Raw genomic sequence first — 14,825 nt, forward strand, 5'->3', positions numbered from 1 at the left:
ATTCGAGTTGTGGCCTCACCAGTGCTGAGTACAAGGGGACGATCACTGCCCTAGTCCTGCTGGCCACACTATTTCTCATACAAGCGAGGATGCTATTGGCCTTCTTGGCCACCTGGGCACACTGCTGGCTCATAGTCAGTCAGCTGTCGACCAACACCCTCAGGTCCTTTTCCACCAGGCAGCTCTCCAGCTACTCTTTCGCAAGCCTGTAGTATTCATGGGGTTGTTGTGACCCAAGTGCAGGACCTGGCACTGAGCCTTGTTGAACCTCATACAGTTGGCCTTGGCCCATTGATCCAGCCTGTCCGGATCCCTCTGTAGGGCCTTCCTACCCTCCAGCACATCAACGCTCCCACCCAGCTTAGTGTCATCTGCAAACTTACTGAGGGTGCACTTGACCCCCTCATCCAGATCATTGATAAAGATATTAAACAGAACTGGCCCCAATACTGAACCCTAGGGAACACCAGTTGTGACCAGACGCCAGCTGGATTTATTTAACTCCATTCACCACCACTCTTTGGGCCCGACCATCCAGCCAGTTTTTTACCCAGCAAAGAGCACACCCGTCCAAGCCATGAGAGCCAGTTTCTCCAGCAGCCAGGATTTTTCAGATCCTGCAAGGAAAATATCCCAGCTCAGTATCCACTAGATCAGTGAAGTTTTACAGTTCCCAAACCACACTGTGGATTTCATACACTGACTTGCTAACAGAGCTAGTGTAGAGTAAAGAACAGGTGAGCTGCAAGCATACCACTGGTGGCAAAAACAGCAATGAAAAAAGCAGGACAGATGCTTTATGAATAGCAGAGATGGATGTGACAAGATTCTCAAAAGCTGGTAGGGAAAGTTTAAGAAGTAAGCAAGTAAACAAGTTAATATGTCTTCTGCTGGTTTTACCTTTTTGCTCTTTGTCATTGGAACCCTGTTTATAGAAGCTGTTTACTTCTCCCCTACTCAGACAGCTTAGAGGTGCCATACCAGCCTGGACTGAATGCCTTCCCCCCCCCTCCCCCCTTTTTTTTTTTTTAACCTTTTTGCTTTTCTGGTCAGGAAACAGGCAGAGGATGAAGGCCAGAGAGCCAATTCAATAATGATTTTGTGATTTTTTCAAAGATTGCAAGTTCCTAAAAGGATTTGAAGGGTCAATAGGTGTCAAAAATACAAATTGCTCTGGAACAACTACAGCACCTCTTCACATTTTTATAGTAATTGTTAGGGATGACAAGACATTATTCTTGCAATTAGGGGACAAATGCAACAGTCTACAGGATCTGACAGATCTGATGTGCAGAAAACAGCATTGCACTCAGAACGAGATGGCTACCTCAAATATACTATAACCCCATTTTACAGCCAAAGCTCTGCGAATTACAAGTGATTCTTTAAAGCAGTCCACTAGTAAGATCTTTGTGAGCTTTACAATTAACTTCTCTAGGATCAGAATTTAATGCAAAGACAAGGACAATCTAAGAAGAAGAAATAAGGATCCAACAGTCAACATGAAATGATAGCCACGTGGAATGCACAAACTCTCCAGAGGCCGTGCTTGGACTTTTTCTTCCTTTAGCAATGGTGACCCCAGGTCTGCCTGCTGTTTATTTTTATAGCATTTTTCAAATTACATTTCCAATTTTACTCTTTGGAGATGGATTTGACTGTAAATTTCAGTGCTGGTTCAAGAGTGCCTACAGTTTGAAGGAGGGAATCCCTTCCTTACAGAGAGACAGGCTTTGACACATTGAAGATGTTAGATTTGTTTCTTACATTTTTTTATTTACAAAATTGGATAAAGAGAAAGCAAATAAGGGCTATAACTCTTTCCTGACTCTATCCTCCCTCAAGCTTGTGGTACCTACTTTAGCCTATGGCAGGTTTAATTCTTACATATTTTGACACTGCATTCTAAACATTATTTCAGACAATTTTTTCAGTATGTGCCCTTCATTAGTCCCTAAAAAGAACTACGTAAAAGGCCAACTCCTCTTTATCCCCAGTAAAAAAATCTGGACAACTCCTATAAAGGATATTCTATAGTTATTTACAAGTACTGATCACAAAAAGTAACACAAACCTTTCTCTGAATTTTATCACTTTACAAGTGCCTAAAGTATCCCCTTTCCTTTTTATTCTCAGAATATAATGGGAAAATGTATTTACTCAAAATCTTTCTAAAATACAAAAGAAATTAATTCAATCCTATATATTCAGATAATCATGAGGAATAATATTTTTCCTGAATTCACAAAAATAAAAGTTGCTTTTTATTCACAAAAATAAACACAGTTGCTTGTCTTTCATTCCCCTTTCTTACATTATTGGCATTTCCTAGTCATTTGTTGTTCACTGTCACTCAGATGTTTTACTGAAATAGACGGCAATGCTACCAGAAAGCTCTGTCGGATGACTCTGAGACAACATGCTGTATCACCTTAGATGTCTGTAACTTAAGTCCCACATTTGGTAACAGTTCAGTTTGTTTTCTAGAACCCTATGTCAAGTAACCAAAATATGACAAAAATGTATAAGCTACCTCCTAAGGCCTGTCTGAACTAAAGTGTACTTTAACATTATGAAATATTTTAAACAGATTTAGGAAAAAAAAAAAAAAAAAATCTGTATTTTCAGATCCAGGATTGAAATTGCCTTTTCACCCAGACACCTTATATCTGGGTTTTATAAATGCCTTTGTTTATGTTGCTACCGTTATGTGCTATATGTCCTCCTTTTTAAAATGAGTTAAATACAAAAAACAGAATGAATGAAATACAGCTGGGAAAGAGAAACTGCAGTTGTTTCCTCAATTTTATATATCCATGTAGATAGAAGCATTTTAAAAAGCTGTATAGACTTTTACAATGTATTTAATCTAACTAGTTAGTTCTCTCGGATAGCAGTGCTTCTGTTTGAGTATTAGTGACAGATGCTCTAACTTTTAAGTACAAAGGAGAGGGATAAAACACAAGCCTTAACAGTTTTTAATCCATAGCATTCTTCTGAGGGCTTTGAAAAGATGAGTAAATATGGTTTCAAAACTTATCACGATTGTAAGGGTCATTTACCACTATACTTAAAACAGTGGCATTTGTCTTCATTACCTCTTGGTATTAACTTATATTTCTCACAGCGTTCTCGCTTTTCTGGTGTGTACAGCAGAGTTTTCCCCTACAGACTTGAATATGTTCAGAAAATAAAAGAGATGTAATGATTTGGTAAATAAGTTAGGCACGGTTCTTTAACACTGGTAACTAGTACAGAGAGATAGCTGTGAGAAAAAAGCAAAAAAGATCATCAATTTATAAACATATGAATTCTCAAAGCCAACCTGAAAAGGAGAGTAGCAAAAGGAAGGAATAGGTTTCACTATGAAAACCAGCAGATAATTGTAACAAAAGCGTATTATAAAAATGAGTCACACAGCAAAGGAAGAAACAAAAAGCAAAGTGGGAGGACAAAGATACCTCTGAAAAAAGCACATTGAGCTAGATAACATACACAATGCATTAAGTCTTTTAAGTACTCTAACACAACCAGCCAAACCTGCCGTCTTTCAGCTTTTCTAAACACAATTACAGCCTTTGATGAGCAAATAACTTAGGAGACACTATTACGTGCCATCCTTCAGTCCACCACATATGCACACTGTCATCAGTTAGCTTATCATACTCCCTAAACATTTGTCTTCAGTATGTGAGCCAAGAAGTAAGCCAGCACATGCTTTTCAACAAGACTTGTATATCTCGCCATAAGACCAGGCCATTGTTGGTAGTTCCCATGCTGCTGCCATGCCCTCGGTCTCACCAGCACGTAGACAAATAGAGCTGCCTGGCTCTGTATTCCGAGACATACAGGACCACAGCATACTACCTTATTTCTTGCTTGCACCCAAAAGAAATTAAGGGATGCCTTCTCTGTTCATCTTGGGGATCACAGGATAAAGGAGGCCCCTGAAATTAATTTCTTAGTAGTAACAAAGTTAACGTAGGGGTAGTCTGTTACACGACATAGAAATGGATTCTGTTCTCCCTAATTACTAGGATAGAGACGTGCTGCTCTTTAGGCATGCAACATTTCTGCAAGGAGATTGCAATGGGAGTTTCAGAAGCTGTTTTAGAGCTGAAGTCCACAAAAGCATTAGCAGCAACTTTGTCAGACTGCATTGACACAGATCCACGGACTGCACGGGTTCTGTTCTGACAGCCCAGTGATTCTTACATAAGCTATATTTCACTCAGAAACACGAGCACATACTGCAGAAAGCACATTTTGATGTCTAACCCACAGTAGGTCCAGAGCTTTTTATAGGCATACAGCTTTGTGAGAAAGTCCCCTGGTACTTTTAGCATCCAAACAATAGCCCAAAGGCATGTTTCTACCATTCTGTGAAAACAATTACTGCTAAATTGTTTCAGATCTGCTGGCAATATGTTTGTAACTGGGAAAGCTACAGTTGTTGCAATGGGCACTTGGATTTACAAGGTAATTAGCGCTGACAATATTCCCAAACCTACTGTCATGTCTGAGTGGATGGCATTCCCAAACTGTGCTGGGATACATACATCCTTCTGTGCTCATAATTCCTAACGAACTACAGAAATAAAAAGGAAAGTTGTGGGATTCATTTGTTTTTGACCAAATGTGCACTGAAATTCTGTTTTTCATACAGTGGAATGGACGGATATGTCCGATACGCAGCACCTCTTGTTCTGTTGCTTTAAGGAATAAAACCAGGACAAACTACCACAGGAAGAGCAGCAACAGAAACACTGAATGATGAGAAATAAAGGCAGATCATTGCTGGTCAAGGAGCAAACAAATATAATAAAAATCCATGGCGCACTCATTTTTGTGTTAAATCACTGCAGGATCATTATGTTTTGGGTAATTTTACATATACATACATACGCAACTAAAGTTATAGACATATACGATAAGAACTGCTTCATGGCCTGTCACGTAGTTCGCCACTGAGGGGTTTAACTGCTTCGCTGTATAGCGACAGCAATTCACAAACAGTATGTGATGATGTGTACCATAATCAGGGAGGAATTTTCCCCAGGAATTGTTCCCAGACAGTCTTTGGAAAGTTACTACTTGGAACAAGAGCTAACATATAAGCATGACATTCCCTTTTCTGCCTCATTGCCCTCCATATGCTAATAAAATTAAATTACTGTTCCAGAGTAAACACTCACCCATGTATTATTATTTAAAAATTGTCAAAATAACACGAGGGGAAAAAATAACAAATGCATGAATGTAACATGAAATGAACTGTAACGTAAGGCTTAAGTACAATCAATACGTAATAAGAGCTGCCGAGAAGAGGCAATGCTTTTCAGATTGTTGACCTCAAGGATATTTTTTCTTATATTTAGGCTGAGACATCTCCTTTAACTGAGATTTCAAAGTGCAGCGTTATGCTATTTCAGAAATACAAAACCAAAGCAAATTCTACTATAGCACGTGGTGGTTGAGCTGAGGTGCCATGACTGAGGTTCAAATGCAGTAACTTCACTGCTAACTACAAGCTTAGCTAATAAAGAGAATGCAAAAGCACCTCCTTAGCTTTGTGTCCCTATTAATTTACTAAAAAACAGCACACACTAGTACTTGGAATCACTGTTTTGGCTAGAGAACACAGCTCTGTTAACATGAAGCCCAACTTCTTATGGAAAAGGACCCTGGCGTTGTCAGTTAACGTTAAGTGCAAATTTAACTGTCTGCTTGTCTGATCTGATCACCATGGTACCCAGATGCTTTATAGATAAATATGAAAACATAATCCTTAATTCAAAGAGCACGCAATCTGCCAAGGTAAATTTACACAGGGATAAACTCAAAGAGAGCTGTTATTTCAAGTGCAGCGTGCAGGTCTAAGTCTGGATTAGGTAACAGCACCAGTATAGGAGATTTGCACAGAAGTCAGAAGCATTAATTATTTCTTCAAAATAAACTTTGATAACCATAAACTCTGACAACAGCTGCATTAGAGACAAGTGTAGCTTAAGGTGGGACACACAGGACAGTCACGATAGGTTTTGAAGGTAAACTAAGGCAAGGAATATTTTCTGGATCAAGCTGTACACCATGAATGTGGAAGGAGGGGGTGATTGCTATTCCAGCACCAGGAGGGTACCGGCATTTCCAAGATTCCTAACTCAAGCTTGCCTAAAATAAGGAAACTAAAACAATCCTAAACTTTGGTTTCTTTCACATTGCTTCTAGGTTTCCAAGAGTTTGCTATGTACCTGGATCACACAAACAAGCTTTGTTTCATAATAGAAGGAAACTAACTTAGAAGAAAGAAGGATGATTGATTCTTATGCAAACCCTTGTTTCCTGGAGCTGAGCTTTCAAGTAAAACATCAAATACTATAGTCACATAGCAACCTCCCCACCCCCATTACAGGTGGACCAGTTGGCCAGTTCCACCTTTCCTGTTTCTCTAGGCTGCACAAACACAGCGCTTGAATAGGTAGGACTTATGTCAGCAGGGTGAACTTCCTACTTTGTGGACAGCTTGTATTTAAGAAAACAAGAGTTCTACCCAAAACAGCCAGAGGTAAACCTGTGACGTTCTGTGTTTATGTATTCCAATATATTATGAAAATGAATAGCACCTAATGTCTTACAAACTTTTACACCCTCATCTTACGATGATTGGATTATTCAGCTAAGTAGAAGGCATTTGAGTGCAAGCAACACTATGCTTAGATAGTCAATTTTTATTTGCTGTTAATCAGTAACATTTTTGGAAGCACTCCAGTATTATATCAGATAATCACAATTAACACTAAATTTGGTATCACTGACCCTAAGTGAGAAATAACTGCAATCAACACTATGTTGTTAAAAGGCTTTGTCTCTGTATTTACAACCAGAGTAAGCATACACTAGAAAACAACTGAGGCTGAATACTGGTATGCAAAAGTGTGCAACACCAATTACAAATAAGTATGTTCTGCCCCACCTCACTTTGTTCTCCCTTTTATTTGTTGGATGATGACTGCTATGTTAAATACTGGCAAGTTCCCTCTGATTTCCAATCATCCTTTGATGCCTCTGTTTTTCTTCCATATGCTTCTACTTTCTGCCCTTACGATTACCTTTGAGTATTTGAGTATTACCTTAAAACCAGAATGTGCATGACTTTTTCCTAAAACAAGGTAAAGTTAAAATACTTTAAAAATGGTTCATCGTTGCAAACTGTGACTCATAGTAGGATTCATAGAAAGCCACTTCTGATGTCAAGTAGTAATGCGGCAGGAAAAAGTCCTGTAATCTAGACATAAAAAGACCCGAAATTACTGCCATGCCATTTTCTCTGTTGGGCGGCTGCCAGGTACGTGCTGCTTGTCCCCTTCGCTCCGCTTCCAGCCGAGCCGGAGTGGTGTTTGTCTGCCACCTCCCGGGTGAGTCACAGTGCTGGGGACACCGAGTGGTCACACGCCAACAGGGACAAGCCGCAAGAAGAGATCTAGCCATGGTAGTGGTCATTAAACACATTTTAACTACTTCAAAAATACTTAGGGTTACAAAGTCAAACACTCAAGAATTTGAGAACACTGCGATTAGTGAACTGTGCTGCTCTATTTGTATACGTTACTTCATCTTTATCCCTCTAGCTGCAAGGCTTGTTTTGGACTCCACTTTAATCCAGTACACAGACAAACAGCATTATTCAGTTGGGTTTTTTTTTTTTTTGTTGGTTTGGTTTTCTGTTTGTTTGTGTGGGGTTTTTTTATTTATTTGGGTTTTTTTTAAACTTTGTTCTGCAATTTGAGTTTTTCTAGATTTCTGCTATTTTTCTGCCTGGAAATGTTTTCCAGGCAGAACTGGAGGATGTTAGTCTCTGTCTGATTTTCAGACACTTGGACGCTGTTGCAGCCTGGCGGTAGGCATGCAGGAATGCCATAGAAATGGCTGCTGGACATGCGAGACTGACCGCGCACGTACTGGAGAACTGATCTGCACACATACCACACACCCAAAGCATTCAGGACATGTTGGACTCACTGTATGTAGACTATAAATGGTACATCCATAAATATCTGTCCACAAATCTTAAGAAAAAAACAATGTAACCCTGCCTCTGAGGATATCCAGCTGTTGGCTTAAACAACTTTCAGCACTATTTTCACTGCTTAATGTTTCATCATTAAAATACAGGTTTAAACAGAGATTGAGATCCAGCTTCAGATTTCATTTCATTATGGTCAATTTTCCAAAGAATCTGCAAGGTAATATAAACAAACATTGATGAATACTAATACTGGTCCACAACAGCAAGTAGTGCTATAGAACGAGAACAACTACTTATACTGGGAAAGAACACTGGAGTACAAACAGAACAAGATTTAGAAAAAGCTTGTTTGGTCTGCATGTGGATTATTTATACTTCTCTTGGAAAACTGAAAAGCTGCTTTCAAAAAATAAATGAGGCAATACTGTGTTAAACAGCATTAAATGATAGCCAAATCAAGCAAATGAATCTATGTTGAGGAGGCTAGAATTGAATTCATAATTATAACATCTTATTACACTATTAAAATACATTACTGCAACTATGCAGTCCACTACAATTATTTTCTACTATTCACCCTAGTTATTCACCAATCCATTCACCTTTGTTCTCTCTTATATACTAAATTTCTAAATTAGTTTCACTCATTAAATAAACTAATTTTAAAACCTGACACATTTCTCTCTATTCTCCAAAAAAGAAACTTCCTTGCATTGCATTACACCCACATGATTTACCACTGCATGTCACTGACTCCCTTCTTTTTAATTTCATAACAGACTGTGATCATGAAGCCCGATTCACTGGGTAATGGGACACAGAATTTAATCCTTTGCTATTGCTGTCATAACTTATGTTTCTGTTCCTGTAATCTAGACATCTTTCATGACACATGACCCTCTCTGCACTTCCCATATTGTAAACCTCTACGGGGATGATAATCACCAGCACCTCAGACACTGGTAGCTGGAATAACGCCCACGTAGTGTATGCCTACCATGCCTTTCTTGCACAGATTGCTTACAGCAGTCAAATGGGAAAGATGACATGGCATGAATTGGAAACAAGGCAGAACTAGAACGAAATAAACCATGTCCTCCCCAGCTACTGATGATAAACAAGCCCACTACTGGATCCAGCAACACAGAAGTGGCAACAGATCCAAAACCCAGGCTGAATCATTTTGACATATTAAGGTCTTCCATATTCCAAACCCCACAGTGCATGTATGAGTCTGACTGAGCCTCAGGTAATGAGCAAGCAGCTCACTACTCCAATCTCCTACTTCAGCACATGTAAATCATGTATTTAGAGCAAAGAAAGGCGCTCTGTAGCTCTGTGCTGCATGTGACATACACATGTGACATACACATGTGACATACACATGTGACATGCAGAGTGAGAAAATGTCCAGAAAGAAACCTATTTCAGAGAATGTTGCTCAGGCAACAGATGTGATGCCACAGCTCCTACCAGTCACATAGCCATGCAGATAGTTTCACATTCCTGTCCACTGAAAAGAGCAAGCGGCTGTGTGGTGCTTAGTTGCCAACTGGGGTTAAACCACAACAGGTCCTTATAGGATACGATTTTCAGCTGAGCACTATTGCCTTCTCCTCCTCACCACCCAAATCCCCCAGCTGCTTCCTTCACTCTTCACTACAAACTCCATTAGTACCAGTGCAGAGCCCACAAAAACAAATTCAGCAGAGCTTGTTAGCTTGGGTTTTGCTTCCTTCCTCATCTTTGCCATTGATGCAACCAATTAGTGAGACACACCTCACTCTGAACCAGTGGATGTCAAATGGGGAGCAAAACCAGTTTGGCAGAAAGATGAATTTCATTCTTAATTATGGCCTATGGGAATATAAATTTAGACTACCTTCTTTTTTTAGTTCACAGAATTCCCATGGTGTTAGAAATCAGAATTTAGAAATATAAAGGGACAGATTATGGGCTCTACAGGGGTACTCAAGTACTGCAGAACTCTCAGCTGAGGAAACAACAGGGCCCACCATCACCCTGGCCTATAGCAAGACAGGGTCTCTCAGTTTTCACGTCAACATGTCTTCACATTACATATGCTGAAATTCATCTTAGAGGAGGGGTGGCACAGCCCACAGCCTCCAATAATATTGTGATGGAGTGGGGTAAACAATTCCCAGCATCCTCTGCATTCAGGTAGCTTGAGATTCAGCATTAACACATAGAAATTAATAGGGCAGTTCAAATCTAAGAGCTGTAAACTGTCTCAAGCACTGAGCAGACATAATTATATATGTGACTGAATCTTTTTGAAAAAAGTCTCTGAACAATGTTTTTAGTGGTTATAGAGTTGCACTAAAAGGGTTGCACAAAACCTGCGATTTCATAACTAGTATTAAAAAATAATCTGCTGTGGCAGCTAAAATCACTTGGAAGACAGGTATGTCAGCTCTATTTGATAACCACTGCCCTAACTCTGTGAAAGCAGTTTCCTTTCAAGTTTGCTCCACTTTATGGTTTGCCAAGATCTTGGCCTAGCAGCCTTTGAGGTTCAACGTCTATTTGTTTTAAGATCTCACTTTCTTCCAGTTGTTTTTTCTAAGTGACACATCATTTTTGTCTATTTTTTCCAAGCAGAAATATTTAAGTACCACTGAACTGTAGGTATAGTAGTCTTGAATTCATGTTCAGTTTCAGATTTGTTTTCAGTTTCTGCAACATTCACTTACAGAGCAGTATAATCCACAATAGTTTACTCATTAACTCATAGCTTGCCGTTAAGTATCATGTCAATTACTGAGCTAAGCATGAATCACTACAGCACAGTACATATTAGCAATGTCCTGGTGCTTTGATATCACAAACCGTCTGAAAATTAAAGTGCAGCCTTCCCAAGCAGACAGGCCTGTAATCATGTCTTCACTGTTCCAGTTATGCTGGGCTAGAAGCCTTGAGCTACTCCACTCAAGATGACGCAGCTTCAGAAGGAAGGGAAGGAACAACCACATTCTAAAACAATGTTTGAGCTACGCAGAAGGAATTAGCAACTAAGTAATTGTAAGCTTAGCTGCTGCATCCCCATTATTTGCTCCCATACCATCAACAAGAAAGCTCCAAATCAGCCTGTCAAATGGGTCAACTAACATAAACTTAGAAAGCTACTGAACTCAAGCCAATAGACTTTTGCATGAGGCCCAAATTTAAGTTACAGCGAGGCAAAACTTGAGTTAAGCTAACACTGTTATATCTAAACTCTAAATTTAAGACAAGGAAACATTTTTAAAGTTACTTTGAAACATAACCCATCATTGACATACAGGTTTTGTAAGTAATACTGCCCCTTGTGAGATTCACACCAAAATACAAACATCTTCGTTATCACACAGTTGCGAAAAAGATCACATTTAACTGCAAAACAAGGCAAGCTATTAGGGCTGAAGTAGTAAGGTACAACGTATCAATAAGAATTTAAATTTTAATTTTCTTTCTGTACATTACTGCTCCTTTTAATTTTCTCCAACTAACACATTAGAGTTAAGACCATGTATTAGAGCTGCAACTCATTCAAGCTACCACAGCAGCACTTGACAGAAAGGGAATAGGCACTAGCTGTATTTACAGCAGCTGGCGTTCTGCCTGAGGTCTGCTCTATGCATGGAATTACAGAAATCAAGAACAACACCAGTTTAAGAGACAGCAGATTACTTTATTATGTGGGATGAGGGGCTATAGGAGGTAAGGAACAAAAGTCTTAATGACATTCGGCATCACTTATTAGGCATCACTCTTTACTAACTCCTTCTATTAGACAAGCAAGATGTCATTGGTGCTGTGATCATTCAAAAACACCTTTCTCGTTCTATGAAACCGAAGAAGGCAATCCCAAAACCAGAAGCAGCTAAAATTAGACTAGAAATACATTTGAACAAAAAGCCAAAGAACTAGAACAAAATTTCAACCAGGCCAGTAAGACAGCTCACACTCTAAACCTAGAATAACATACATATTATCTAATTATAAGTTTCGCCACCATTGCTTTAAGCGATTACTTATAAGGAACTGGTTCCTAGATGGGAAATGGAAAAACATTACACTGATGAATTGGAAATGCAGGTTTTTGCAAAGAAATTGTATTTATGTATCAAATATTCTCAAAACGGAATCTGCTGTGACATGGAAGAAATAGCTCATAAGAAACAACAAATTAGCCTCATATGACAAAATCACTATTTTCTAAGAAATCAGAGAACAGGACAGCTTATCTATCATGACAGACTGATAGGCATGTTTGTATTTCACTTCTGAAGAATAACAGAACCAAAATTCTTCAATACGGAAAAGAAAAATGTTACTCCACAGATTGGTCAAATAAGTTTACTATCTGCTCCCTTTTTTGGGGGAGGTCAAGCGTCAGAAGAAAAGGTTACATATTATGTTGTTCTTATGTCCTCTTTCCATACATTACTGTGATTTAAGAAGGTGACTTTTAGAAGATGAGGAAGAAAGGAACCCAAGGAGTGCTAGTATCAAATTACTTAAAGTATTTCTCCATAAATATGACTGTATCATACAATTTTAAGAACACTTACACTGCTGTTGTGAAGGCAGTTAAGTCAGCTTTCACCTTGGTATCTGCCAAGCCTCCTTCAATGAATGTGTTTCATATAGCAGTTTCTCTGCAGTGGCTCATTCAAAGCCCTTCTCTCAGGGACAGACTCTGGCGATTACTTTGCAAATAAAGTTAAGTAGCTTTAGGGGGAGCTGTCTCCTGTGTCCTTGAGGTCTTTTGAGACGATGACCTCTTAGCCTGTCTTTTGAGCTTGCCTCCTTGATTAACAAGAGCTCTTGTGAGGTGGAAGGGATGGGTCTACTGCTAGCAGACATTGCTGACGTTACCTCACCAAGGGCAGAGCGCCGGCTTGCTGCAAAGACGCGACTGTTCAAAAGGCAATGCTTCGTTAACGAAATAGCCCGTGACGAGCCCGCAGGGCCAGGGCTACAGGTCACCAAGACCTCCCCGTTTCTGCCCACTGTCCTTTAGAGTTTCAACAATAAGCGCTCCGCCAGGAAACGGGAACCGACCGATGGGAGAAAACGCCCACAATGCGACCCTTACAAGCGCCATGAGTACGACGACCGCGGCCCGCAAGGCCCAAGCTGGCCGCCCTTCAGGGAGCGCCCCGTTCGCGGCTGCAGGGCGAGCCCCGGTGCTTCGCCCTGCCCCTGCGCGGCGGGAGGCAAGCGGGGTGGCCCGCGGCAGCCGGGCCCGCCCCCCACAACGCCGGGGAGGAAGGCCGGGCCCCGCCGCGGGTGCCGGGCCGACGCGCCCGCCTCGCCATGGGAGCCTCCCTCGGGCGCCTCCCGCGGGGACGCGTTCACTGACCACTTCCGCCCCGGGGACCGCGCGCTGCCGTGACGCACTTCCTCCCACCGGCTGCCTTCCCCGCGCACCGCCCCTGGCTTTTCCCGGCGTCCCCCGCGCGGCGCGGCGCCGCTCCTCCCCCCGCCCCCGCTGAAAGCCGGACCGGAGGCGCCGCGCCGCCATTTTGTCGCTAACGCTGCTGGAGCTCCGGGCCGCAGCGGTTGGCGCGGCCGGTGGAGCTGCCCGCGGCGGCGGCAGCAGCGCCGGGCGCTTTTTAAAGGGGTTTTTAATCTTGTCTGGGGCCTCTGCGCCCCAGCTCTGTTTTAACACGCCATGTCCGGAGAGGGAGCCGCCGGCGACCAGGTGAGCAGGAGGAGGGTGAGGTTGCAGGCCGCTCCCTGAGGGAAATAGTGGGGGCTAGGGCCGCAGCGGCGGCGGTGGGGCGGCCCGGCCCGGCCCGGCCCAGGGCCGCCCGGTGGTGGCCGCGCTGTGCAGGCCTCGGCGGGGCTGGGCGTATGGCGCAGCGTGTGGGGCCGGCCGCCGCCCGCAGCTGCCGTTGCGCTGGCGGCCTCTCCTCAGCCGCCTCCGGGGCCGAGGGGGGAGCGCGGCCGGGGTGCGGGGGCGCGGCCCTCGCCTCCTGCCTGCGGCCGTAAGCCCTGCCGGCCTGCTCGGCGGCGCGGCCGGGGAAGGGCTCCCCTCCCCCGCCGCACACACCCATTTTGAGGAACTCGACTTTATTCCGTCAGCGAAGCGTTGCGCTGAGGGAAGGGGGTGCGCGGAGCCGCTCCCAGCGTCCGCCCTCCGTAAAACCCGTAATGCTCTGGAAACTATGTCTCTCTCAGCTTTCGCGTTTCTGGTAAGCAAGCTTTAATTCAGGTCGAGGTGGACAATAGGCATTCCAGTGAGCTTCGCTTTCCTGATCTCATTTATTCGTGGTCATTGAGTACACACACTCCGGAAGAAAATTGAAACCCGGATAAGCTGTTTACACTGATGCATTTGCAGTGTTTTGTAAAGTGATTGTTTGCTGAACATATGCACCTAACATATAAGGCTGTGTGCCTCTTTAACCATACCCTTTTCCTCCAGAATAAGGCATTATTAAAACACCTTTAAGTTAGAAACAATCAAAATACACTTATTTAATAAAGAATCTTCTTTGTGGTACAGCATTCTTGCTCTTGGGGGGGGGGGAATAACTACTGTTTCAGTTAGATTTGGCTTTGTTTTAATATACTAGAATATGTATTTATCATAACTTCTTATTTTCTAGGCAGGTGGAATCAGGGTGTTGTACATTATCTTTCTAAGTCTGATATTACCATGAACTACCTCCTACTTACTGACAGAATTTCTCTAAACAGGTCTTTTTGATAGTTAGGGCTATGTTTAAAATCAGTATTAATTGGAGGGGTGGGGATGAAAGTTCCTGACTGAGGGAGGAGTGATTGA

At 42.1% G+C, this 14,825-nt stretch overlaps 2 protein-coding genes across 7 annotated transcripts in view; one reads left to right on the plus strand and one right to left on the minus strand.

Moving 5' to 3' along the window:
• Positions 1–13,329, minus strand: part of HIPK3 (homeodomain interacting protein kinase 3) — a 115,651-nt gene extending 102,322 nt beyond the window's left edge. The window contains exon 1 of the mRNA XM_082318006.1: positions 12,601–13,329. The gene's annotated coding sequence lies outside the window, so the exon portion shown is untranslated. The remainder of the gene's footprint in view (positions 1–12,600) is intronic.
• Positions 13,330–13,492: 163 nt separating this feature from the next.
• Positions 13,493–14,825, plus strand: part of CSTF3 (cleavage stimulation factor subunit 3) — a 52,663-nt gene continuing 51,330 nt past the window's right edge. For 5 of the 6 annotated variants that reach the window (XM_082317442.1, XM_082317444.1, XM_082317447.1 and 2 more), the window contains exon 1: positions 13,493–13,736. In XM_082317442.1, coding sequence (XP_082173568.1) covers positions 13,707–13,736 — 30 coding nt within the window. In that variant the 5' untranslated portion in view covers positions 13,493–13,706. Of the gene's footprint in view, positions 13,737–14,013; positions 14,230–14,825 lie in introns of those variants that run through there. The other variant, XM_082317443.1, reaches the window with a different exon arrangement.

Source organism: Platalea leucorodia, assembly GCF_965183815.1.
Source record: "Platalea leucorodia genome assembly, chromosome: 7".
Taxonomy (NCBI): domain Eukaryota; kingdom Metazoa; phylum Chordata; class Aves; order Pelecaniformes; family Threskiornithidae; genus Platalea; species Platalea leucorodia.